We start from the raw sequence: 27,270 nt of genomic DNA, 5'->3' as shown, positions 1-27,270 counted from the left end.
TGTTAGCTTGATTACAGACGCCGCTGCGGTTTCCGGGAGGGGAAGTGTTTAATTGGGGGTTTTAGTTCCAGCACCAGGGTCTGACTTAATGAAATATCCCTAGGCCTCCTGGCATGCGGCTGGCTGCCTCCTGGTGTTGACAAGACCAGAGCCAAGCCTCTGGCTATGATTTATCAGCAGCACCTGGGCCAGATAAAGCTGGGCTGATAAGCCGGACAGTGCCCATACCCACCCCATCTCCAGCCAACACGGGCACCTGGGGACCACAGCCCGGCCAGGAACCAGCCCTGGCTTTTAATATTTGCTGCTAATGAAGGATAATTGACAGACGCACTCGTATAGGCTCACTGAGCTTCGCAGGGACGCGGTGATCCCTTGACACTGTTCCAGTAACACATACATCTGTGCACACACTGCCTCCCTACCCTCCCAGCTTGCCCTGAGCAGAGGGCCCAGGAATGGCAGGGTGCCGGGGGTGCAAACTGGCAACAGGACCTGCTGGGAGGATGCTGAATGTTGGCAAGTCCAAGCCTGGAGGAAGAGCAGATAAATGGCACATGGCCATTGCTGACTGTTAGCAGTGAATTTGGCTGCTGACTTTTGGCCTCTGGAGGCCAAGAGCTGAGGGCTGCAGCCTTTTTTTTTTTTTTTTTTTGCGGTACGCGGGCCTCTCACTGTCGTGGTGTCTCCCGTTGCGGAGCACAGGCTCTGGACGCGCAGGCTCAGCGGCCATGGCTCACGGGCCCAGCCGCTCCGCGGCACGTGGGATCTTCCCGGACCGGAGCACGAACCCGTGTCCCCTGCATCGGCAGGTGGACTCTCAACCACTGCGCCACCAGGGAAACCCCATGAGGGCTGCAATCTTGATTCTGCCGCTTCCTGGCTGGATGACCTTGGGCAAGTCACGTGGCCTCTCAGAGGCTCAGTTGCTTCATCTGTAAAGTGGGATTTGCTGTGCCTACCTTGTAAGATGGTCGTGATGTTCAAAGGTGTCAGGCATACAGCAGGTGTTCAAAACCTGATTCTATGAGTTAGCAGCCTGCAGAGAGGGTTCTAAAGGAGCAGGTAGGAAGGAAAACATCAATTCGAGTGCCTCCCGTATGCCAGACCCTGTGCCAGCTGTGGCAAGTGGCTGTTATTAGGGTCACACTGCTGCGGGCTGCGTCCTGGGTACATGGCGCTTCGACAGTTTGGGCCCCTTTGCGATGTCCTCTCCCTTCCCCTGGCCCCTCTACCTCCTCTTTTCTCCCCATTTCCTCCCATCTAAATGGGCTTCCAGAGAAGGTTCTGATATAAGTCTCACTCTCCATGGAGTCAGCCCAGATCACCATAACTGCTCTGGGGTCATCGACTCCTGAAGACTGGGTTTGCTCTTATATCAGAAGACTCAACCCCTGGTGAAGAATTCCAGGCATCCATGCAGCAGATAAGAGAGACATTTGGGGGCCCTTCTAGTTGCTTAAATCAGACCTGGTGCCTCCCGTTCTCTGCCTTTGTCCTTTCCTGATTTTGTTCATAAATAAGCCAGGGGGCTATTGGGACACTGCTCCTCCCACTGCCCAAAGTCCCATCATTACATTTTCAGGCTTTTGTTTCTCTTCCTGGGGAAGTCTCTTAAAATGCAGTTTCTTCTAGAAGCAGTGATGCCGCAAGCTGACTCACCCCACAGTATTACCAGATAACTTCTGTCTCCTGAAGCGGGTCAGGGTCTCTGAAAGGGAGTGGAGAAAGGGGAGAGTGGGCTGGGAGCCAGGGACCGGCTCAGGGAGGACAAGGGTCCCACTGGCAGGCCCTGCAGGTGCCTGACTGTGCAGGCAGAGAGCTGTCCCTGGCTCCTAAAGTGAAAGTGTCCTGGCATATGGCAGCAGTGGGCGGGTTGATGGTTTGTGAACTGTGAAATACAGCCCCGTCCTAGAGGGTGCGTCCCTTCCCGGCCCTGGTGGTGTGGGCCCTGGGGTTGATGCTGCCGCCATCAGGCACTCATGTTAATGATCCTTTTCCACAGACCTGTCCTTCCTGCTGCCTCCCCACCTGGAAACTTCTGAGCAGCCACTGCCAGCCAGGGCCTTGTGGCTTCTCCATGCTCCCTCCTTCACGCTGAGCCTTCTTCCCACAGCTGGGAGGCTGGTCTTTAAAATCTTTTGTCTTTTAGAATTTTTAAATCTTTTAAAATTCGTCCTGGCTCCAGCTCCCCTCCTTGATCCCCCCTGTGCTGAATCTCTCCCCACTTTTGTCCCCAGTTTCCTGGCCCTGGGGTCAGACTTACATTTCCTCTGACACAAGTAATCCCGTCCCCTCTTGTGACCTCACTGCAAACTTGGGGCTGCAAGCCACCCCCTCCCTGGGTGGGCAGACAGCGAGGCACGGCAGGGTGGTCGCCTCAGCGCCAGATGCCCAGGTGGGGTGTGAGTGGACACGGACATCCCACCCCCAGCCCTGCTGGGCCTGTGCTTGCTCTCTCTCGGTTTGCATTTATGTTATTCCTTTCTGCACTTTTTGGTTTTTGTTTTCCGTGAGAGTCTTGATTCTCTGAAGCCAGGGACTGTGCTTCCTCCCTCCTTCAGACTGGGAGCTCCTTGAGGCCAGGGGCTGGATGTCTTCCCACTCTCAGCCTGGGAGGTCTCCAAGGACAGCCTCCACCTCCAGCTACTTGGAGCTACTTGAAGGGAAGAGCTGGTCTTCCCTCCCCGCACCACTACCCCTTGGAACAGAGTGTCTCTAAGGGCTATGTCTCTGCCATTGACTATGTGTTCCTTTTAAATCAGATGATCTTTGAGAATAGGACTGGGTCTCCTCCATCAGATTAGAGCTTCTTAAGGGCAGGGCTGTGTCTCCCCTCAGACCGGGGCTCCCTGAGCATGAGGCTGGGTCTCCTTCTTTCTCTCAAGAGCTCTTCGTTCCTGGGGTCTGCTCTGCCCAGGAAGGCGGGGCCTGAGTTCTGTGAATCAGCAGTCTCAGAGGGTGGCTGTGGGTCTGTTGGGGCCACTGCTCGTCAGCACCAAACCTTGTCCATAGCACGATTTGAGGCAGGGGTGTGGAAATGGGCTAGCGCGATCTCATCTCAATAGTGTGAATTCATCAAGCTGCATTCCAGGGTGGCTGAGAGGAAAGGCCGAGGGTGGGTCAAACAGGCACATGGCAGGAGAGGAAGGCCCGAGGGTGTGTGTGTGTGTGTGTGTGTGTGTGTGTGTGTGTGTGTGTGTGTGTGTGTAGAGGGGTCAGTTCTGGGGTAGCTGGGGTGACCCCCAGGGTGGAGAGGGGTGAGGGGCAGGTGGCCTTGGGCCGAGGCTCAGCTCCTGCGTGTCTCCGCCCCAGTGCTGCAGGGTCACGTGTACCGGTTCTGCACCACCGATGGCCTGTGGCTGCACAAGGACAACTCGAGCCTGCCCTGGAGGGACCTGTCCGAGTGCGAGGAGTCCAAGCGAGGGGACCAAGTGAGTTGAGCCGGCGAGCTAGGGGGCAGCAGGGTGCCAGCTGCATGGGAGCAGGGACCTGGGCATCTGGCGAGTTGGTCTGTGGCCATCTGCCCATCCCCCTGCCTCCTGGGCTTTGCACACCATGCTTTCTGGACAGAGCTGGTGTGCGTTCACCTCTCTGGCCTTGGAACAGGGCCCTAGAAATCCGAGGACCGTCACCGTAGGTTATTCTTTTTCTTAGTTCCAGGATCCCAGTGGGGCTGCGTTGGGGCCCCACCTCTGCCCCTGTCCCGTGGGAAAGGAGAATGTGGGAGAGGAGGGTTGTGGGCCACCCCTTGTACACTGTGTCCCCCGTGTGCACACAGAACTCCCCGGAGCAGCAGCTCCTGTCCCTTTACATCATCTACACTGTGGGCTACGCACTCTCCTTCTCTGCACTGGTCATCGCCTCGGCCATCCTCCTGGGCTTCAGGTAAGGGCGCTGCTTCAGCCTTACCTGCCGTTCTGTCCCCAGATAGAGGAGGGGGCACCAAGCTGAAACAGCAGTGCAGCCGGTTCCTCTCCTAAGAGATGTCCAGAGAACCCACACCATCTATGTGGTAGACTTACGAGGCTGAAAACACAGGCTACGACACTGTGTACTTAGTTTAATCTGTGCTGTGTAAATGCGTGCGTATAATACTGCAAAAAAGGAAAAACAAACACTACACACGCACACACAAAGCACGTGCTCCACACCTTAACAGTGGGTGATAGGAGTGGGGGAAGTCCTCTCCGGTGAGTGTATGTAACAAATCATCGGGAATTCAGTATGATTTTAGACAAGACCTCAGGGGGTTAGAGATTCTGCTCTCTTTGGAGCTTGTCAGCTCCCATGGAAAATTTCTTTCCTAGGTCTAACCTAGATGAGCCATTCCTTCCAGAGTACCAGGCTCTTCCCATGCCCTCTGCACTGATGGCGGTGGGCCAGGAGGGCTGGGTTCAAGGGCAGGAGGGATTCCGAGGGTAGGGAGCTCAGGGCACCAGCCAGCAGGAACAGGAGAGGTGACATTCCTCCTGTGGTCCCCGTGGCTTCTGGCACAGTCAGGGCTGGGCACACAGTCAGTGCTTAATAAATGCACTCACTGAGAATATTCTCCCCGTTTATTATGAAATGTTCAGAGATCTGAAAATACAGTGGCTGATACTGTGATCACCTGTGCACACACACCATCCAGCCCAAGAACTAAAGCCCACCGCGCGGTTAAGCTTCCCCGAGTAACGCTCCCTCCTCACCAGAGGGAACCCCTGAGGGGCCACTTATAATTCCCACGCATCTCTCTGTACTTTTACCACATTTCTAAGTATCTATACAAATATATAGTGTGGGGTTTGCATATTTTAATGGCATGTTGGACGTATTCTTCAGCAGTTATTTTTGGCCTGACATTATGTTTTTGTGAGGTTCATTCACATTGATACAGGCAGTTCTGTTTCATTCATTTTAAGTGTCACTCCATTGTATGATATATTACAGTTTATTTGTTATCCTTTTAATGGACATTTGAGGTGTTTCTCTTTTTTTTCTTCTCTGAATTATAAACCTTGCTACAATGAACATTCTTACCCATGACCCCTTGTGCATTTCTCCAGGGGCACATGCTTCTGAGTAGAATTGCCTGGTCTGAATACAGCGTGCTGTTGCAAATTTATTAGGCGTTGTGAAGTTGTTCTCCAAAGTGGTCATGCCAGTTTGCCCTCTTACTGGTCGTACATGAGAGTTCCCTTGGCTTCACATCCTCACCAATATTTCCTATTTTCAGACCTAATTCTTGCTAACCTGAAGTGTGTGAAATATCTCACTATGATTTTAATTTGCATATCACTGATTCCTGGAGAGATCTAGCATACTTTTAATGTTTCATTCTGTGAATTGCTTGTTCATATCCTTTGCTCACTTTTTTATTGGATTATTTGGCTTTTTCTTTTTCTTTTAGGCATTCCTTGTATATTCTGGATAGTAACCCAGGATATATCCCCTCAGCCTGGGGTTTATTTTTTCACTCGCTTTATGGTGCCTTTTATGCACAGAAGTCCTTAATTTTAATGGAATGAAATATATCAATGTATCTGGCTTTATTGATAAAATAAATTTATCAGTAAGTGTTATCAATTGATAAAAATTCAATTTTCCAATTGATAAAAAAATTTATCAATTTTTTTTTTCCCAAAGGCCAAATTTCTTTATGATCTTGTTTAAGAAACCTTTCCTTATCCCAGGGTCATAAGTTTTGCACATCCCTTATGGCTGTTTGGTGAACCTGGAATTTATTTTTGTCTGTAGTGAAAACAAGAGATTTAATTTCATTTTTCCAGGTATGCATATTACCTGTATACATGTTGATTGCATCAGGACCATTTATTGATAGCAGCGCCTGCTCTGCCATGCAGCAAGCATCATCTGTGCCTGAGTCGGTCTCTGTCACGTGAATTGTTTTCCATTGGTCTAGTTATCTGTCCCTTTGCCTGTGCTACGGTGCCTTAACCACTATAGATTCGTCAAAAACCTTGGTTTCCTTGGGACTTCCCTGGCGGTCCAGTGGTTAAGACTGCACGCTTCCACGACAGGGGGCATGGGTTCAAACCCTGGTCGGGGAACTAAGATCCCGCATGTCATGCGGTATGGCCAAAAAGTAAAAACAACTTGGTTTTCTTATAGCAAGGGCCCCTACATTGTGGTTCCTTAGGAGTGTCTGGAATATTCTTGGCCCTTGGCTCTTCTTTATAATAAGTTTTAAAATTTTCCATCAAAAAACTGTTGGAATTTTTATTATCGCTATATCGAATTTATTGGTTATTGTGAAGAGAATAGACACTTTCAAGATAGTCTTTCTATCCATGAATCTGGTGAATCTTCCGTTAATTTGCATCTTCTTTAATAATTTTAAGCAAGTTTTACTGTATTCTCCATAGAAATCGTGCCTTCTTCTTTTAGACTTATCTCTAGGTAGCCAATTAAAAATAGTGCAAATGAATTTTTTAAATTTACTTTAATTGTTTATTGCTGATGTACGTAAACATACATATCAGCAACCTTACTGAATGGACTCTGATTAGTTCTAATAATTTGTGTGTTGATTCTCTTGGATTTCCTGTGAAGATCGTCTGTCATCTACAAATGATGACGGTTTTGTGTCTTTATTTCCAGTTCTTATGCATTTTTCTCCTTGCATTCTGACAGTGGCTAGGATCTGTAGTACAAAGTTGAGTAGATGTGATGTAAGTAGATCTTACAGCTGGCTAATCCTAATTTTGTTCCTGATTTTAAAGGGAATCTTTCTAAAAATTTTCAGGTGAGAATGATGTTTGCTCCTGTTTGGCTAGATAGCCCTTATTGGGTTAAGAAATGCCCTCATATTTCCAGTTTGCTATGTGTTTTTGCATGAAAGGATGTTGAAGTTGTATCTAATACTTTTTGAATTCCTGCCATATGCTTAGCCTCACTCTGCCTCTGTAAGGCAGCCTGGAGGCATATTAGACATGGGCCGTCATCAAGAAGCCAAGCAAGTCCCCAGTGGGGACAGTGGTCCTCACACAAATCACTTGGGTTACATGTGACTTTGTAGAAGAGAAGATGCAGCAGAGAAAAGATAGAGTGTGGACGGGGTTGGGGGTGGCAGTAACCACACAGCTGAAGACTTCATGGCCAGGCAGGATTTGAGTTGGACCCAAAGGATTTTCAAGGTTATGGGGAAGAAGGGCATCCAGAGGAAGAAAGACAGGAGCATGGTCCCAGAGCTGGACACATGCCTGAGGTGTGCTTTGGCCTGAGAACCAGGGGTTGCGGAGCAGAAGTGTCGGCCATTGTGCCAGGGCGGGCCCTGCTTTCTCCTGCAGACACCTGCACTGTACCCGAAACTACATCCACCTGAACCTGTTTGCATCCTTCATCCTCCGAGCACTGTCCGTCTTCATCAAGGATGCAGCCCTCAAGTGGATGTACAGCACGGCCGCCCAGCAGCACCAGTGGGATGGGCTCCTTTCCTACCAGGTGTGTGGTGTGTCCATGGAGGGCCTGGGGAGGGGGTGGACAGTCCATGAAAGTCTGTCTCCCCCACCCCACCCAGGCCTGGTACAAAGAAAGGCAAGAGCTTCCCAGGCCTGGTCCTCAGGGAGCCCCCAGTGTGATGGGAGAGGCAGGGAGAGGCTGTCCACGCTGGGGAGCCCCCAGCCTAAGAAGGGAGTTACTGCCCTGCGCTTAGGGAGTTCTGTTTGATTCAGGCGAGTGGTTTTTGGAGACAGACCTGGGTTTGAATTCCAGGTCTGCCATTTAACTAGCTAACTTTTAGGCAAGTGATTTAACTTCTCTGGACTCCAGTTTTCTCACCTGTATGGGGATAATGTTAGTTTCCTCCATCCAGGATAGTGAGGATCCGATGAGCTAAAGCAGGTCAAGTTCTTAACACTGGCTCCGGCTGGAGGTTGTCAGCTCTGTCACCCTGCATTCACCACGGCAGGATTGCAGCTGGGGCGACTGGGAGCGGGGTCAAGAGAGGCAGGGGCAGAGCTGTTGTCCCCTGGGGACCCTTCCTCTGCCCCCAGGACTCTCTGGGCTGCCGCCTGGCGTTCCTGCTCATGCAGTACTGCGTGGCGGCCAACTACTACTGGCTCCTGGTGGAGGGGGTGTACCTGTACACGCTGCTGGCCTTCGCTGTCTTCTCCGAGCAGCGCATCTTCAGGCTCTACCTGAGCATAGGCTGGGGTAAGGCCAGCTGTCATTCATTTCACTCCCCCGCCCCGACTGAGCATGGGGGGTGGGGGGGTGGGAGACCCTGACCCCTCTTGGAATTGCTGCCTTCAGGCTACCCCAGGAGGCCAACTTGGTACTCAGAACACACTGCTGGGCCAAGGTATGGGGCCCACTGGAGAACCCCCTCCTGGGCACAGGACTCGCTGCCCATGGCGCTGTCAAGCCATTGTCCCCCATCCCCACGCCTTTGCCTGACTCTCCTCCCTTAAAGGAAGCAGAGGCCTTCACCCAATCTGGCCAAATACACGATGCACACTATTGGCTGTCATGGCACCGGCCTCAAAGATCCCCGCTGCCAAGACTCTTTGGGGATAGAGCCCCACATCCCGTCCTGGGCAACGCAGCCCCTGAGGGAAATGGAGGGTCCTGAGCCTCATGGCGGGGAGTCCCTGGGGGTGCGGGCTGAGGGGCTATGGCTCTGTCACGTGATGATGAGAGGATGGCTCAGAGGAGAGCCGAGTAAGGGAGGGGGGTCGGCCGGAAGCCAGCTGAGGAAAGGGTGGACCCTGGATGTGCCTGGAGCCCAGCTGGAAATGTTCTAGCCGAAAAAGTCTGCCAAGAACCATTGTGTCTTTTTTTTTGCTGGAACATTTCTGGTTGTGCTTCTGCCTCTCGCCATGTGGGATTCCAATGAGAACGGGTAGGATGGGGCAAGAGCTGAGACACCCACCCTAGCGGCCCCTCACCTCCACTTCCTACCCCGGAAACAGATGCAACAGCGCTTCCTCTCGAGGGGCCCACGGTGCCCACCCAGGATGGAGCCAGGAACGGGCCCATCTCTGGGCCTCCCACACCACAGGGCCTGCCTTCCTCCTCCCGCTTGCCACAAACTCACTCACTCCTCTTGCCTGCCTCAGGCTGCCCCCTGACCTCTGGGGACTTCCATGCTCCTCCCTTGATGTCCCCTCCTGCCCCTGAGCCTCTGCAAGGCTGTGCCCGGTCCAGCCCGCCTCCTTGGGAAGCTGCCTCGGGTGGCCTGGCCCCTGGCTCTGTGCTCTGTCTGGCCCTCTCGGTCTCCCTGTCCCTGTCCTCACACTTCATCCCTTGTTGCTGGTGCTCTTAGGCTACTTCATACTGTACGGCCCCGTTTAGAGTACCTTGAAAGGGGCTTTAACGTGATCAGTGTCCTGAGGGCAGGGCCTTACAGACAGAGCAGGCATTGGAACCAGGCCTCCTGACTCCCAGGCCCTGGGCCCCATCGCCTGTCACACAGGGTTCTCTGGCCTGCACTGCATCTCTTTAGCCCCTGAGGGCCTGGCCGAGCAATCTCAGGCCGCTGCACAGGTGGGCAGGTGGGCCTGGCCTCTGCACACAGCTTCCTGCTCCTACCCTTCCTCCCTCCTCCGCCAGGGCCCAGCCCTTCCCTGCTTGGTCTTCCTCCCCTCCCAGGGCTCTTCATCCTGCTAGGGCCGTCAAACAGGCAGTGGGCACCTGGAGAGCCCTGCAGCTAGCTAGGGGTGGGGGCGGAGTTAGGCCACTGAGGGGAGCCCTGGGAAGGCTGTCCTCAGGGTGGGGGAGCATGTCTGTCCATTCTGGGAAGCAGCATCAGCACTGTAGTGCTGTCACCATGGTGACCCGAGAGCAGGAACAATCTAAGGGATGGTGCGATGTGTGCAGAGGCATGTGGATGGTTGGTGGGGGGTGCAGTGTCTCTGAGTAGGAAATGGGAAAGGGGGTGCCAGTCCTTTCCCAGCACTTCACGCCCCAGCTTGGGGCTCAGAGTCTGAGGAGGCAAAAAAGGGCAGGACCCAGGGGACACCCCACTTCCCAATCAAAACGTCCTTTTCTTGAGGAATTGGGATGGGGAGATACAGAGAGAGACAGAGGGACAAAGACAGAAGGACAGAGAGAGAGACTCACAGAGAGCCCAGAACTCTGTTGTGATGTCAAGAGGCTTGGCCCATGTTGGGATGCTCAGGAAACAACTTTTAGCTTCATATGCAAATGTAAGAATTAAAATTAGGACTCTGACACGTTGGGGGAATCCCCGAAAGGCATGTCAGCTTCTGTTGCTGTCCACGGGCGGCCGGGTGCCCCCATAACCCACCACAAGGAGGCTGCACAGGAGGGAGGCAAGTGATGGATGAGGGAATCATTACTTCTCAGAGCCAGTTCTGTGTGTCTTAGTTCAAGCTTTTTACTCCAGCCTGTCATGTTGATTTTCTAAACAGGAAAAGGATGAACCCAGCAGGGAGTGTGTCATGTTTGCAGGCGGCAGAGTGGTGCCTGCATTTTTTTTTTTTTTTTTTTTTTTTTTTTTGGCTGTGTTGGGCCCTCGCTGCTGCACGCAGGCTTTCTCTAGTTGCGGTGAGTGGGGGCTACTCTTGTTGCGGTGCGCGGGGTTCTTGTTGCGGTGGCTTCTCTTGTTGTGGAGCACGGGCTCTAGGCGCGCGGGCTTCAGTAGTTGTGGCACGTGGGCTCAGTAGCTGTGGCTCGTGGGCTCTAGAGCGCAGGCTCAGTAGTTGTGGCGCACGGGCTTAGTTGCTCCGTGGCATGTGGGATCTGCCCAGACCAGGGATTGAATCCATGTCTCCTGCGTTGGCAGGTGGATTCTTAACCACTGTGCCACCAGGGAAGCCCTGTACCTGCATTTTAAAAGACTTTGTTAAGGAGATGCTGATGAATGAATGAAGTTCACCAGGTCTGGCTGATAACATGAGTGTGCTCCCCAGTCCTGGAGTGGGGTCTCAGAGGAAGGCCAGCAGGTGCCTGGGGATGTCTAAGATGGAGGTTTCTGGACATGTGTGTGGCTCAGGGTGTTGGCATGTTCTTGCCTGGACAGCTTCCCTTCTCTCATTGATACACTGACCCACTCACTCATTTGTTCATGCATTCCGTTCTTACTGGGCCTCTTCTATGTGGCAGGCTCTGCGCTACGTGCTGCAGCCTTTGGAGGCCATCTGCCTCTTGTCCAATCTCATGAAGGCCTGTTACTAAAGCATCATGGATGCTGAGAGGTCAGGGTTACATAAAAATAAATGGCCAAGGAGAGAGCTATCTGATGACAGCGCTGGTCAGCCGTGAGCTGCTCTGCTTCCCCCAGCTGTCTGCACCGTCGAGCACAGTAGCTCCGGGCGTACGAGCTGCTCCGTAGCTGCTGTGGAGTGACATCCGTGTGCTGAGGGTGTGGGTGATGGTGATGGGAAAGGCAGTGAAGTGGGTTCTGCCCTGGAAATGTGCTCCTGGGGGAGACCCCTGAAGCCACACATGTATACACATGGACCCCCACCACCACCACACACACATCGTGTCCACACCCCTTAATATGCACGCTCTTACTAGTCTCAGACACCCACATCTCCATCCCTGAGAGGCACTGATAGAGACAGGATGGAGAGAGTTGGTGTGGAATGCCATCGAGGGTGGTGGCATTGTGGTCCTGTGTTCTAGTGCCACCCGTGTCCTCCTAAGCCACCTATCCATCTTGTTATCTGTCACACGAGGATGGACAATCCAATTTTAAGTCAACAAACACATATTGAGCTCCCAGGTGAGATGGGCGCTGAGGCTCTGGAGGTGAATGAGGCTTTGTCCTCAAGGAACTGGAAACCAGTGTATTAGTTACCTATGCTGTGTAACAAATGACCCCACACTTAGCTGCTTAAGACAACAATTATGTCTCCCAGTTTCTATGGTCAGAATTCTGGGTTCAACTGAGATGTGTGCCTCGGGCTCAGGATCTCTAAGAGAGGTGCAGTTCAGCTGTCAGCCAGGGTAGCTGTCATCCCAAGGCTTAACAGGTTGGAGAATCCACTTCCAAGCTCACTGTCGAGTTTGTTGGCAGGAAGCTCAGGTCCAGGCTGGCTGTTGGCTGGAGGCCTCCCTCCCTCACCACAGGGGGCTCTCTGAGTGCCCTCATGACACAGCAACTGGTGTCCCCCAGGGCAAGTGATCAAATTAAGAGAGAAAGAGCCCAAGACATGCCTTTTATAACCTTTGAAGACCGTCTTTTATAGCCTAACCTCAGAAGTGACATGCCATCACTTCTGCTGTACGTCATTGGTCACATAGACCAATCTGGATACAGTGTGGACCGCACCTGGGTGGGAATACCAGGGGTGGGGTGGTTGGAGGCCATCCTAGAGGGTGCCCACCACACCATCCAGCCTCAGCCATGTGGGCAGTGTTGTGGTAGCTGTTGTTACTGTGGCCACTGTGCAGTCAGTTGGGCTGTCAGCGTCAAGGACAGGGCTCCTGTCCAGGCTTCTGCCCAGCCACGTGCAGGGGCGTGGGGGTAGGGGAGGAGTTGGCTGAGATGGACAGGTGGGCCGATGCAGGGGTGGGTGGCATCGGAGATTTGGCCTGTTCCCACCTCGTCCAGCATGTCCTCCCTACCCCACTCTTTGGCCCCGTCTCTCACTACTTTGGTGTCTTTGTCCTTGTGTCTCAGCCAGGACCCTGGGGGCCAGCCCTGACAGTGTGCCTGGCCCGCGGGAGGCGGAGGGCTGTGAGGACTGTGACGTAGCCCCAGCGTGGTGGGGACCTCTAAGGAAGACTCTGGGGTGTTGGGGTGGGTGGTTCCTGCCGCCTCTTCTCCGAAGCACCCAGACCAGCCTAGTTCCATACCTGCCAGAAAGCGTGGCTTGGGGCCAGGCAAGGAGAGGGGCTGGAGGCGGGAGAGGCCCTGGTAGGAGAGGCCTCTGGGTGTGCCTAGCGGTGGCTCTGGCCTGCCAGCCCCTCTCCCCTCTCTCTCTTTCCCTCTCTCCTCGTAGGTGTTCCCCTGCTGTTTGTTATCCCCTGGGGCATTGTCAAGTACCTCTATGAGGATGAGGGGTGAGTGTCCTTCCTGCTCTAAGGGGGTGATGGGTATGCTGAGGTCCCTGTCCTCAAACCCCATGGGCTTCCTTGGCCCCCGGCGTGTGCAGCTGCTGTCCGTTGGGAGGGTAAACTGAGGGACCAGGAGCTAAATTTATGAATTTAGTTCTCTAGTCCCCCTCCCTCCCCTCCCCGGATGGTATGACGCCAAGAGTGCTGGGTCTGTGGGGTCCATGGTACCCCCTGCAGGTTCTTCTGTAATAACTGTGAGTGAAACGTTTCTGTTATTTTGTGTTTGATGCTGAGTATGCACACGAGTGTGACTGTAGGTTAACGAAGGGGCTGTGCGTATCTCTGTGTGTGAACGTGTATTCAGGACTCAGTGTGTGTGTGAGTCCTGGGACTGGTTGTCGGGTAGCTCCTGATGGCAGTGTTTGTGTGGGTGTGTGTGCGTCACTTTGCATGCCCACGTGTCTTTGTGTGCCCTGTGCCTGCACTGGGAGCTGGGGGGGGTCTGTGTGTCCGTCTCTCCTCTCCAGCTGCTGGACCAGGAACTCCAACATGAACTACTGGCTCATCGTCCGGCTGCCCATTCTCTTTGCCATCGGGGTGAGTGACGCTGTGGGCTGGGAGTGGGAGCTGCTGTGGGCCCAGGTGGCACTGGGCGGAGGAGGGGGGAGAGAGGGTGTCTTGAGAGGGCCTCCAGCCGCCCTTCCCTCTGCCCTGCAGGTGAACTTCCTCATCTTTGTCCGGGTTATCTGCATTGTGGTGTCCAAACTGAAGACCAATCTCATGTGCAAGACAGACACCAAGTGCAGGTGACGTAACTGAGCTGCCTTTGCTGGGCACCCTCAGCCCTTCCTTCCGGCAGAGTCAGAGATCCTGGGGTGCTGAGCCTGGATCCCTACATGATCTTTCTTCCTCCACCCAGGCCTGGCCTGGGACCCCAAACCTTGCCCTCACCTCTGTACCTGGGCAGCTCCTGGGCTTCTGGGGGTCTCCACCTCTACTTCCTGCCCTCCAGGCAGCCTGTCCCAGGGTATTCGGTGGGGGAGGATGTCTGTGACCGAGATACCAGGGCTTGGTGGGGGTTGGGGGCACAGAACAGGGAGAAGAGTCCACGGGAGAGGTCCGGAATGCCACCTCCACCCTGCCCCCAGGCTCGCCAAGTCCACGTTGACGCTCATCCCCCTGCTGGGGACCCACGAGGTCATCTTCGCCTTCGTGATGGACGAGCACGCCCGGGGCATGCTGCGTTTCATCAAGCTGTTCACAGAGCTCTCCTTCACCTCCTTCCAGGTGACCTCGAGCCTGGGGCCTCCCTCGAGCAGTCCCAGGGTGGGGATGGAGCGGGGACCAGCCTGTATCATGCAGATAGGCAGCCTGAGGCCTGGGGGGAAAGTGGCCCTTATGCAAGTTATGTGGTTGGAGCAGAGCCAGAGTCCCCAGGTATGCTGACACCCAGGACAGTCTTCTCTATGAGCACATTGGACAAGAAATCTTCCCGGATGTTGCCGAGGGCACCCAGCCTGGCATGGCAACTGCTGTCCACTGGGCTGCTAGCTGGCGGCAGGTACCCTGCCAGGTGCTTTACACGCATTGTGCAGCTAATCCTAGCAGAATCCCAGGAGGTGTGCAGGATTATCCCATTTTCCAAAGGAGGAAACTGAGGCTCAGAGATGTTAAAATGAGATTTTCCAGGTCACATAGTTTCCAAAGCCAAGAATTGAGCCTCTCCACTAGTATTAGATGATGCTGAGCGGGTGCGAATGGCAATGGGGGTGTAGGAATATAAGAAACTGGCCCCAGCTCCTCAAATGTCTTATGGGATGGCCACGAGCATGTGGGTCCACGCACTTACACACATGTGCACACACACAAATAGATCACAGGCCTGGAGCACTGGGGCTCCTGAGTGAACGAATAGGGCCAGGCAGGGAAAATTCCGTGTGATCAGAGGCGTACTTTCTCAGCTCAGGCCTCCTCCAGGAGCGGGTGGTCAAAGAACATACCGCAGTTTCTGAGCAAGGGGTCTTCTCATTCCTCCAGAAAGGAAAGGAGAAGGAACCCACCACCCCCATTTCTGGGCCTGACTGGGCTGCCCAGTCTAAGGAGGGAGATGTTTGGGGCAGAGCCCCAAGGAGCTTCAGACTAGGCCTGCCTGCCGGGCGCCTCCCTCCCCTCCCTCCTGCTGACACGACTCTTGCTTCCAGGGGCTGATGGTGGCCATCTTGTACTGCTTTGTCAACAATGAGGTAAGGCCTGCGGAGGGACGTGGAGCCCTGGTGGGCTGCTACCAATGGCCGTCCTGTGGTTGTGCAGTGGGGTTCTTCAGTCTTTTCAGCTGAAATCCCTACTCACTCCACTGAGGCACTGGAGTGGAGGAGGCACCTTATCCCTGTATGGTTTCCTGTGCCTGGGTCTCTCCATCTCTCTCTCTCTCTCTCTCTCTCTCTCTCTCTCTCTCTCTCTCTCTCTCTCTCTCTCTCTCTCTCTCTCTCTCTCTGTCTCACACACACACACACACACACACATATGTGTGCAGGATGCCCTAACCATATATGAACTTGGGGAAGACCCAGCCTCATGTTAAGAGGGTCTTGAGTGAACAAGTGGTGGTGACTGTTACAAGTCACATGCTTGGGGCTTTGAAAATCACCATCTCATGTACTTGTCCCTGCCTCCCCGCAAAAAATATCGCTGCCAAAATTCTGGTTTCGATATTCTCATTTCTCACACATGAGAACGTTCAAGATCAGAGAGTCAGAGACACACCCCAGGTTTGGCCTGGAAATAGTGAAGAGTCAGGATTGAAATGAATTCTGACTGGAAGGAGAAAGCTCCCTTCTGTGCGTGCAGACAAGGACCCTGTCCACCACGGGAAAGGGACCCTGTCCACCATGGGAAGCCACCCGTGGCTTCCTGGTGGCTGGGGTCGGGGGAGGGGGTTCTTGCTGAGAAGATCCCCAGCTGGCCTCTCCCCTCGGGCTCTCCCAGGAGACCCCGCTCGGAGCGCCCAGAGAGCCTGCCTTGTTCAGGCACATTGCCCGGTTCCTTTCAACCCTCCGCAGACGCCTCAGGCCCTGGCTCCTCCAGGCCCACGGACAGACATGTCACCATCACTGGGTCACAAAAACACACGTGGCTCCTGGGCTGAGACCTCTGTCCATAAGAGCTGTTCTCCAGGCCCAGGGTTGCCTTGGCAATGCGGGGTACTTGTGACCCAAGGAGAAAAGATGGCCCTGGCATTGGTCCTGCGTGGCTGCCAAGGCCTGCACCAGCTGCCAGTGGGCAGGGAGTGGGCACAGGGGAGGGGAGGCCCGGGGGGTGGCTTTGCTGTGGCTCTTGTGACTCAGGAGCCTGAGTGCTGGTCCTGAGTTCTGCTCCTGCCCGGCTGTGCGACCGGGGCAGTCACCGCTTCTCTCCCCAAGTGTAAATGCAGGTGAATGAGCTTTAGCAACTCAGCCCAAATCCCAGAGCCTGGCGTGGTGCCCGGCCCGAGGACATCAGAGGCAGGAATGAGGGTAAACTGAGGGTGAGGAGGCATGCTGACAGGAGTGCTAGGACAGGGGTCGTCTTTGTTGTTTCACTGTGAGAGCTCAGTAATAGAAGAAACCCAATGGCAGGTGCTCGTTTAGTTAGTCATTTATTCATTTGGCTCATTTAAAACAACACGTATCGGGAGTACCTGATATATGCTGGGCACTGTGCGAGGTCCAGGAAGGAAGGTGTGGTCCCGGCCCTCGTGGTGCACCTCCCAAGTGTGGGGGAGAGGGGGAGACATGGCCAGAAACAAACGTGGCCTAGAGTCATGGGCGGGGACTTCCCTGGCGGTCCAGTGGTTAGGACTCCGCGCTTCCAGTGCAAGGGGTGTGGGTTTGATCCCTGGTCAGGGAGCTAAGATCCTACCCGCCGCAGGGCATGGCCAAAAAAAAAGTTAAAAGAGTCATGGACGGCAGGAGACCAAGGGTTAGGACACCGGCTTTGGAGTCAGCCCAGATGTAGGTTCAGGTCCTGGCTGAGATTGGGAGAAATATTTAAATCTCTGCACCTCAGTTTCCTTACCTTTAAGCAGGTTGCTGTGAAAGTCAGTAATCTATGGAGAGTGCTGGGCATATTGTAAGCGCCCTGTGAATGATGGTTTCTAATGACAATTGTCATTACGGGGGCCACAGCAGAGGTTCAGGAAAAGTGCTGAGGGAGAGGGAGGCAGAAGGGGGGACAGTCCTGGTCCTGTCCGACTTCTTGCTGGTATCCGTGAGACCTCTCCAGTCCCCGAGGTGGCTTCCCATGGGCGTGCCTCGGTTTACCGTCTCTCTCCCCACCTCCCCAGTGAAGGGCTGTGCCACAAGACTGGCCTGCCTGCTGCTTCACAGGCAGAGGCCACCACTGGCCTCGGGTGTCCTCATCCCAGCTGTCAACACACGCGTCACACACTCAGCCGGGTATCGAACCGGCACGGAGCAGGGGGGCCATGGGTGGTGTCTACTCAGCCTCCCTCCCTCACCCAAGCCTGGGCTTGGCGACGCTGCCTGGGATACTGGGGCCGTCCTGGCAGGCAGGCTCTGGGCCATCTCAGCTTCACTCAGTTCAGAGAAAGTTCTTTTAAGGAAAGGCATGTGGCCACAGCATGCACCCTGCTGGGCTTAGCTAGATGGATGGCAGCCCTGCAGGAAGAGAAGCGGGGTGTTTGCACAGGGACTGATGGGGCGTTGGCAGTGAGCCTCTTACCCACAGCTGCTGACAGCTGGCCGTCCTGGTGGCTTGGGCCTGAGAGGGAGAGCCCAGGCCCCAGAAACCCTGATGTGGGGAGGCCTGGTGGCAAGGCGGCGGGGGTCGGGGTGAGGGGGGGCATCAGAGAAGCTCTGGAAAGCAAACATATGGGCACATCCCCTGGTAGGGCACTCCAGATGCCCTGGGCTGGCTGTGCAGGTTCCAGCAGCCTGTCTGGGGGACCAGAATCATGGGCCATCACAAGGAACCACGGCATCGCCACAAGCCCTCAAGTGACTTGGGCTCTGCAGCGTTACTTGGTTTGTATCCTTCTGCTCCCACAACCTGGTCCCCAAGCATCAGCTCTCTTGAGAAGGCTTTTCCTGATGGGGACGCTAAGCCCAGCAAAGCAGGGATTCTGGTTGGTTGAACTCACCTGGGCAGCACCCACCGTGGGTTGGGACCAGTTCCTGGATGGGATTAGTGCAAATCCAGGCTGAGAAGCCCTTGTCCACAGCCCCCTCGTCACTGCTACTACTAGTTCCAGCCTCATTCTCCCCGTCTCCTCTTCCTCCCCCACGAGGCACTGGGGCCTGGATAAAAGCCCTCAGGGAGTTTAGAAAGGTCTGGTGTGGACGCCATGAGGGACAGGGAGGGCTGTCCCTCTTCTCAGTCACCCAAACTGAAATCGGCAGAGTGCTTGCTCTGAAGTCAGATTCTCTCTTTTCCTTTTCTTCTCTCTCCCATCTTCCGTCTCCCCGCATCTCTCTGTCACTCCTTCTCTTCCGTTAAATAATACTGTGATGGACTGTAAAAGGTACTTAGCCGAGTCACAGAGTTTAGAGATGGAAGAGACCAATTAGATCATCAAGCCCGGCTCTTTCCCGAGAAGAAGCAGAAAATAGGAGACAACAATAAACAATTTTATTGGGATATTAATTTAGGCGCCCGGAGGCCTTGACTTGTGTCTCTTAATATAATGCGGTGGATTTTTTCTCTTCCCTGCTAATGTAATAATGGGGCCATATTGTGGGCAGTTGGTTTGCATGATGGCTTTTTCTTCCCTCCTTCTCCCACGGAAGGTCCAGATGGAGTTTCGGAAGACCTGGGAGCGCTGGCGGCTCGAGCACCTGCACATCCAGAGGGAGAGCAGCATGAAGCCCTTCAAGTGTCCCACCAGCAGCCTGAGCTGTGAGGGCACAGTGGGCAGCAGTGTGTACGCAGCCTCCTGCCAGGCCTCCTGCAGCTGAGACTCCAGCACCTGCCCTCCCTGTGGTCTCGCCGCCGGCTGGGCAGCCATCCCAGGTGGGAGAGACCCTCCCGGGGAACGGGGGAAGGGGGTGCAGGGGGAGCTGCACATGGCACACACACGTACTTCCCTGCCTTCCCTCCCTAAGCCCATCAGACAGGCAAATGGGACCTGTGGACACATTTTCTCCGGGGAGAAGCGGCCTGTTAATTTGATCACTGTGGCGGGCAGAGGAGAAAAAATGATTGCTGCTAAAACGAGGAGGATTTCTTCCTGTTAAGTCACAAGGCCCCTGGGGTTCCCCCGGACTCAAACTCAAGGTCAATGGCTTATTAGTGGGACTGGGGCTTGTAAGAGGACATGGCGCCGAAGGAGGCGGATGTAACCTCAGCCAAGCACGGAGCTTGGGTAACGCCAGCCACCCCCGACCTGCCTCCTCGTTAAGGGAGCCTGGGCACATGTCCGGGCTGCTCGTTTCCCTCATCTGGGCCCTCATCTCTCACCATCCACTGCCCCAGCGGGTGGTGTTGAGAATGAACATTGAGAAGGTGTCTGAAAGTTTTCTTTTCTGGTCCTTCCTTCTTCCCTGGATATTTGAGTTGCTTTGGTGCCTGCGCCCACCACGCCCAGGGAATCAAGGCAGGGCCGCCGCCCAGGAGTCCAGCCCTGGGTATGAGCTCTGAATACTATTCTAGAGATGCTCAGGAATCCTGTGGGGCTCATCTAGGGGACTTCAGGAATGTCCATGCTGGGGGTGTAGACTACTTGCTACTGTTGGGAACCCGGAAGGCAGAGAGAGATTGCCTCCACCTCTCCATGGACGTGCTTTTTACTTGTGAACAGATAATGTATCTCGCATGGGTGTTTGGGTGCGCCCTCTTAACTTTAGGGGATGTGACCAAGAAGAGACTCTTCTGGGGACTCTACCAGTCCCCACTGTGACCGTGCAGGCGGGCTTCCCCTGCCCTTTGAAATTACCCCACTTGGGAGCTTGTATGTACTTTGCTCGTTTTTCTCTGTTGCTGTGAATAGTCTGTATGTGCACATGTGCAACTCTGATTTCTCCCACTACATACTAAATCACTAAGTCCTAAGTCACTGTGGTGGTTTTGATGTTGCTTGGGGTTGTGGGATAGATAATGATTTGACTCATCCATGCTTTGAGCTACTGAATGTTTGCCCTGCCTCCAGCCTCATCCCATAAATAATGAGCATCAGAGAGGCTAGAGGGAGAAAACCTAGCAATCCTGCCCCAGCCGCAGGGGAAAAGCAGACATGTAGCACCACTGCAGAGACTGAGACAAAAGGGGAACAGCCGTACCGCAGAGGTTGGCAATGGAGTTCATGGATATGGAACTCAGAGCAGAAGAGAACTCTTGGGAGTCCAGACCTTCTGGGAGGGCAGAAGGAGAATCTCTGGATGAATTCCTTTATGAATTGATCTTTCCCTCCTTTTTGAGTGGCGGGGACCCTCCCCCAAAGCCTTGTGCCAGACACATTCTCCTCTGCCCCTCAGAGAGGCATGTGATGTGCAGGGAAAATAATAATGGGACATAAAACACATCAAGCAGAAAATTTCTTATACTCCAGCTTCAGTGAAGTGTTGTGTCTCCGTTAATAGGGAAGTGGAACCTCAGGCTAAAGAAAGGATTTGTGAAGACTGCCTCCTTGACTGAGAAAATGTAGACAGGTGGGGGCAAGGGCAGTCCTGCTTCCCCAGAATAAGGGCAAACTCCCTGACAGGCATCTTGCATTTGCTTTTCTCTTCGGGGTGGCGAGTGCGGGGGGAGAAAAGTGCTGGTGGGTTGATCGGGGGGAATACAGCTCTGGTGCCAGTGTTTCCATTTTGGATAAAGTGAAAACATTTGAGAATCATTAATACGCTACACAGCAACAAAGAAAGGGACCGATTGATATTATCTTCAAGAAATAAATTTTTGAGGGGAAGAATTGTGGGGAGAAGGTACTTAGTTAGGCGCTTGGGACGCTCAGACCATTTGGTTTACACTGTAAGTTCTTTTTCCAATTGGTACTGATTCCTGGTTTCAGAATGCTCATCACACCCCCCTGCCCCAAGCCTTTTAACACCGAGGAACAGTTTCCTTATCGGATACATACCAGATGCTGAATTGAAGAAATATTTTCTTTGCTCCAAGACCTGCGCTATTAATATTCATTTGGGTGGCAGTGCACTCCCTCCAAAGCTATTCCCAAACTCTCCTAAGCTAAATACAGCACTCTAACAGATCTGGGAACTATCGGATGCAATGTACTCAGAAATTGCACTAGCTGTTTCCATGCCTGGTGCCGTAAGTCTGGAGCTTGCTGAGAACACTCTTGCTTGCCTCTGCCCTGGGGGTACTGTCACTGACCCGCAGGATTAGGCGTCTTGTGAGTTGTGCAGTCTGGTCGCATTACTGTCATGAAGAGAGGCTGAGTTCAGCACTCTGGCCAGCTCCTCCCTGAACTTAAAATCATGTCAACTCGTCTTTTCATATGAATCTTTGGAGCCACTAAATCACAGAACTGAGACAAACCACTTACAATGCAAAGTTGCCTTCCCTTTAAAACAACTTTCCTGATTTGCAGTTGCCTCAATGCAATTCATGCTGAAGACTACAGCAGTGGAGTTCTCAGAGACTCAGAGCAGGGAAAGATCTTGGAGATCGCTCTGCTCTGGTCTAGAGAATTGAGGAGGGTAGCTTGCAGAGGTGATCTGCCCAAGGTCACAGTGCTAGATGGTGGCTGAGCTGGGCTAGGACCCAGGCCAACTTCCACCTCCCGGTCCAGTGAAGCCTCTGGAAAGAATAGGTGAAAAATATAAATGGCCATTCAAGACACTCGAAGTGAAAGTTGGCAGTGTTATCTGGAGTTGCAGTTAAAGAGAAAACACACACAGCAGCAGAAATAGACAAGTCAGATGGCACAGGTGCCATCTCCTCAATGATTTATACCGCTGAGAACAGGGGGAGGGTGTGCTTTACTACCTACTCTAGTACCTCATTCATCCTTGTCTTAAAATTAAGAAATGAAATGCATCAGAGCACATGTATACATAGAAACAGCAAGTGAGCTTTTTTTTAAACATCTTGAGGTATAATTGCTTTACAATGTTGTGTTAGTGGCTGCTGTATAAAGAAGTGAGTCAGCAACATGTATATATATATCCTCATATCCCTCCCTCTTGCGTCTCCCTCCCACCCTCCCTATCCCACCCCTCTAGGTGGTCACAAAGCACTGAGCTGATCTCCCTGTGCTACACACTATAAATGAACATTGTGGTACATGACTTTTTTTTTTTTAACATGACTCTTTTTGAATTATGGTTTTCTCAGGGTATATGCCCAGTAGTGGGATTGCTGGGTCGTATGGTAGTTCTATTTTTAGTTTTTTAAGGAAACTCCATACTGTTCTCCATAGTGGCTGTTATCAATTTACATTCCCACCAACAGTGCAAGAGGGTTCCCTTTTCTCCACACCCTCTCCAGCATTTATTGTTTGTAGATTTTTTGATGATGGCCATTCTGACCAGTGTGAGGTGATACCTCATTGTAGTTTTGATTTGCATTTCTCTAATGATTAGTGATGTTGAGCATCCTTTCATGGGTTTGTTGGCAATCTCTGTATATCTTCTTTGGAGAAATGTCTATTTAGGTCTTCTGCCCATTTTTGGATTGGGTTTTTTTTTTTTTTTGATGTTGAGCTGCTTGTATATTTTGGAGATTAATCCAGGTGAGCCATTTTTGACAGCAAATCCAGCACTCTTTTAATGGGTTGGTTTAATGTTTCTCTGATGCAACTGTGCTTGTTTGGGAAGTTGTACTGATAGCCACACATAGTGGACAAAAAGAACCTAAAAACCTGACCCTCTTCTTTGCCTCTCTAGTGCTCCCTGAAGTTGGAGAAGACTAGCAAACTGGGCAACTTTAGCCTAGCAAAGACGGCACAGCCGCCACGGAGCGCAAACACAGTCAGTGCACATGCAAGTCCCGAAAGGCTTGGTCCCCTCATCGGTGTGGGCCATGTTTCAGCCGCTGCTGTCCCCATTCCCTCCTGTTTCTTCCAGAAGCAAAGAACACGTGTGTGTGCGTGTGTGTGTGTGTGTGTTGTGTGTGCATAGCAGCATAAAGTTAGGAGATGATGAATCCAGAATCATCCCACCCACTGTGAAGGTCAGGGGACCGCACAGCCTGGGGCAAGGATGGGTGGGAGCCTGAACGATAGATGCTTCCTCTCCATGCACAGACAGGGCTCCCATTATTGCTAATGCCTGCGACGTGCTCAGGGAAGGCAAGATACACTCCAAAGGGTTATTTTCCCTCCACTGAATTGATTCTAATCTACAGTGCTGACCCTGCTTTTGGTTCCTAAGAGCCAAACTCTGTAAAAAATATGTCAGCTTACTCTGCTAAGACAGCTATGTGAATGACATGCTAAAACTCAACAGAAACCAAATTAGTATCAACTCTTTTTTTTCCTTTTCACGGCTGCAGCAAATTTTCTTGAGGGGAAAAAAATGACCCAATGTGAGAAACTCCTGCAAACAACATCACCTTGTCCCTACAGTGTTACCTGCTGGCTCAAACCAGCTCTCCTGCCCCATGCCGAGGGCCGTATCAAGGAAGTGTTGTTAAGCAGCATAATTTCAAACACTTAAAGCCACAGTGTGTCCACAGTATCTATAATTATTTCTGCTCTGGATACAGATTGGCAGGAAGCAGATAAGCATAATCATTTTCCAATTAACTCCCCAAAGTCTTTTGGACTTGGCCTATATCTGAATTTATCAGAGGAGAGAGTTTTCTCTCTTCCCCTTCTCCCATTCCAACCAGTTTTTTGGGATCTCATCCAGCAGGGGTGCATTTTTCCCCTGAGGCATCCGACCTCCTCCCCAGCCCCACATTTACCCCCTCTCACCTCCCATCCCTGAGGTGAGCTTCCCACACTTCTCCCCCAGCTGCCTCAGTAAGAGGTGACCCTGCCAGCTGTGCTGGGAATGCCGTGCTCTTGGCTGTGACCAATTTCGGGGTGCAGCTGAGAGGGAGGCGTTGCCGGCACTGAAGTGATGCCCCACATCCCACACTCTGGCACAGCGAGGAGCATTGCAGCCAGCAGCGTGGATCCTAACTTACATTGGGGTTATGCAACCTTTCGGGTGGGGCCTGTCAAAACTGTCAGTCATCAGTCAACCCCGACAATCTAGCGTGACTAATTATCTCTATGTCAGAGCAATCCAGGAGAAGAAAAACATATATAAATGAGAATGTTTGGATTTGGTGGAAAAAAAAGAGCTCCCAGCAAAGTTTGGAACATATAACAAGTTAGGGTCTAGGCTTTCCTGCAAGGGGAACCAGTGGGGGTGGTCAGGAAGGGGCAAGATTCGCAGCAGACAGACAGACAGCGCTGGATCTTGCCAAATGGTTCACGCTTTACTTCCAAATCTGCAGTTCCTCTAAACGCCTCCCACTAAAAATAATCACACCCTCAGAGCAGATAAACCTGAACATTAGTTTTGGAGGGGGGTTGATGCAGAGCTTAGATGCACCAAGAGAGACGTGAGCCAAGCTCTCAGGAGGGACAAAGCTGAATTTTATCTTCAGTGCTCTCGGGGGATGTCTGCGCTCCATGAATGTTTAAACAAGATAATCTTCATGTGATTTCCTAATGCATAAATTCACGTAAAATATGACCTGCGTCTATAGGTAGCAAATGTGTATGGTGTATAATTCCTTGTACAGATGTGAATGGATTCGGGCTCTTTCCTAATTTGCCTTGTAAGTCAAATAAAAGCCTGTCGTTACTGTGTCTCTCCTGCTCTTCCTTGGGAGGAGGTTTTCTGCAATGTTGACCCAGGTGACTCATGGTGCAGTGGGAAAACACAAAAGATGCCGTTTCCAGCCCAAGGGGGGGGGGGAAGAATCCTTGCTCATTACTCATATCGTGATTTTCACCTTCAAAGCACTTACCAAGTACTAACTTATCCATCGCAGCCTTTGTGCAGGGACTGCACTGTCATTTAATTAGGGAAGACGGTGGTCGAGTGGCTTACACAATGACTGAAAGCCATATATGGATGGGTATTTAATTCCACTCATTCATTTGATCTCCTGTCTAAATGAACTCAGTCCATTAAATCCATCTTTTAAAAAATGCTATAAAAGCACAAACCTTGTGTGCAAAGCAGCCACAGAATCTGAATGGAGCTGCCACTAAGAGATTCATCTTCAGAAAAATGAACTTTTCTCCAGTTTTAATAATCGCACGCTCTCCGGATTTGCAACTCACTCTCACGGAAGAGCAGAGGAATTGCAGATTCTCCCTAGTCCCTCCACCATTTCAGCCACCCCTGTTTGAAGATCACTGTACTGTTCTTACCTGAATGTCTCCTTAAACACACCTCTTTTTTAGACAAGCTGTGGGAATTGTTCCTTTCAGACATAAGAATCATAATTCTTTCTCTGAGAGCAAACTACAAATACAGCCAATTCCTGAGACGTGCAGACAGAACATCTGCATTTTGGTTTATCTGTACCCATCCTGCTTTCAGCTTCATTCACTCCCCTGTTGACAGTCTCGCCTTTCTGGGTCCTCATTCTCCCACTCAGCAGGAGCAGGATGGAGCCAGGAGGTTTCTTCTCCCTTCCCCACCTCCAGGAAAACACCTGCCCAAACCAGTAACGACCGCCACGTTTGTACAACGTATGAGTCAGATAGAGGCGACCTCAGGGAAAAAGGTGCACTGTGGCTTAATGGGGCTTAGCCCCAGCCTGAAGAAAGGGTAAGCGGAGCTGCCTTCTCTGCTGAGGGCCAGCCACGGAGGAAATAAATGAGAATTGCTGGCCTCCAAACTCACCCATGTTCACACGCATTGTAAAGCCACATTCCAGGGACTGATGCCCCACCGGTGTGAAGGATCTCACTCATATGCCATGTGTGTTGACATTCCCAAGGGGTCGGAATCTCCCCCCAACCCAAAATCTTCAGTCACTCTCCTCTCAAAAGCCTATGCCATAAATGTGCTATTCAGTATCTTTCAATCTCTCTCCACCCTCCTTTCCCTCCCTCTCTCTCTTACACACACATTTCTCTACAGAGAAATACTGAAAACAGGTCTCCCTTACCAGAAATAGTGGGGAAAAAACCCCAGCAGTACAAACTGGAATAGATGACAAATGTAGCCGGAGAGTTGGAGAACATAGGAAAATAGATTCAATATGGGGACAAGGAAGGAGTAGAAACTGAGTGTCCTCAAAGGTGGGAAGGATAGGTGGGAAAGAGACGATGAAGAGGCCAGAACATAAGCAAAGTGAATAACGAAGAACAGCAGGCTCTTTAAATGTGAAAAAGAGCTGTAGTGAAAGAGGGGAGGAAATTGCAGAGGTAGAAAAAAAGAATGAGAATTACAAGTGGCGAGCCATAGCGGGCCAAGTTGGGAGCCTGTCTCTAGTCAATGTTATTAACTCCTTCTTCCATAAATCTGAGCTCTTCCCCTGGAGAGTTCTCTAATCCCAAGCTGTGATAGATTATTTTCTTTGGTACAAAGGCTCATTTTAACTAACATAATGATTTTAGAAAGAGAAGAAGACCCACAGCCTAGAGCAAATCCAATAAAAAAAAATTTTTTTCCCCACTGATAACAGGACTCCAGTGTTAGAATGAATTAATGTGGCTCTTCCTCATGTAGGACCAATAGTCCTCAGAATTTATCGGTGTTACAACCTCCAAGAATAAAATCAATAGCTGAGAATTATAAATGCTGAGCAGTCCCATGCCAAGGGATGGGAAGCTCTTTGGGGCTGAAGTAGGCTGGTAACACCTGGAGGGGATTGGTAAGCAGTTTTTTTTTTTTTTTTTAACTTTCCGTATCTCTAGGGTGAAAGAACAAGGACTTGAAATAATGTTTACAGAAGCTTTTCAGTGCCAATGACCTAAGGTGCAATTAGAAACACAGTTCAGGACTTGGAAACATAACTACACAAGTTTAATAGCTACAACAAAAAGACCATGGCTACTCTGCCTTTTAGGTCCAGTCTTCAACAATCTATGACCATTTACATACATACATTTCTGGCTTAAAAAGACAAGTGTTTTAATGCCATATATTTTGCCCTCCAGAAAGTTTCAGAACCTTCAAAATTCCTAGTAACTTGAATTTACACTTATATTGAACCCCACTGGTACCCGCCAATTAGATGCCACTTTACAATGAAATTACCTTCAAGGTCTTTCATCTTTCAAATCCTGGTATGGGAGGCAGAGAGTAGAGAACCAAAACGCAGGAGACACATACCCAAGTAAAGGCATCTCACTCTGGTTATGCTAAATCAATGTCCTTCCAACAACATCCT

General features: G+C 51.8%; 1 protein-coding gene across 1 annotated transcript in view; it reads left to right on the top strand.

Moving 5' to 3' along the window:
• GLP1R (glucagon like peptide 1 receptor) overlaps positions 1 to 24,729 on the top strand; it is a 35,128-nt gene extending 10,399 nt beyond the window's left edge. Inside the window, exons 4-14 of the mRNA XM_089919868.1 lie at positions 3,316 to 3,434; positions 3,782 to 3,888; positions 7,293 to 7,446; positions 7,998 to 8,157; positions 12,918 to 12,978; positions 13,500 to 13,569; positions 13,690 to 13,778; positions 14,121 to 14,259; positions 15,174 to 15,215; positions 18,756 to 18,978; positions 22,809 to 24,729. Of these exons, the coding sequence (XP_089775994.1) occupies positions 3,316 to 3,434; positions 3,782 to 3,888; positions 7,293 to 7,446; positions 7,998 to 8,157; positions 12,918 to 12,978; positions 13,500 to 13,569; positions 13,690 to 13,778; positions 14,121 to 14,259; positions 15,174 to 15,215; positions 18,756 to 18,923 (1,109 nt within the window). The 3' untranslated portion in view covers positions 18,924 to 18,978; positions 22,809 to 24,729. The remainder of the gene's footprint in view (positions 1 to 3,315; positions 3,435 to 3,781; positions 3,889 to 7,292; positions 7,447 to 7,997; positions 8,158 to 12,917; positions 12,979 to 13,499; positions 13,570 to 13,689; positions 13,779 to 14,120; positions 14,260 to 15,173; positions 15,216 to 18,755; positions 18,979 to 22,808) is intronic.
• The last annotated feature ends 2,541 nt before the right edge of the window (positions 24,730 to 27,270 follow it).

Source organism: Delphinapterus leucas, chromosome 10, assembly GCF_059928025.1.
Source record: "Delphinapterus leucas isolate spDelLeu-1000000601 "Yukka" chromosome 10, BTC_Dleu_Yukka2, whole genome shotgun sequence".
NCBI lineage: Eukaryota > Metazoa > Chordata > Mammalia > Artiodactyla > Monodontidae > Delphinapterus > Delphinapterus leucas.
This window is presented reverse-complemented; position numbering and strand designations above follow the sequence as displayed.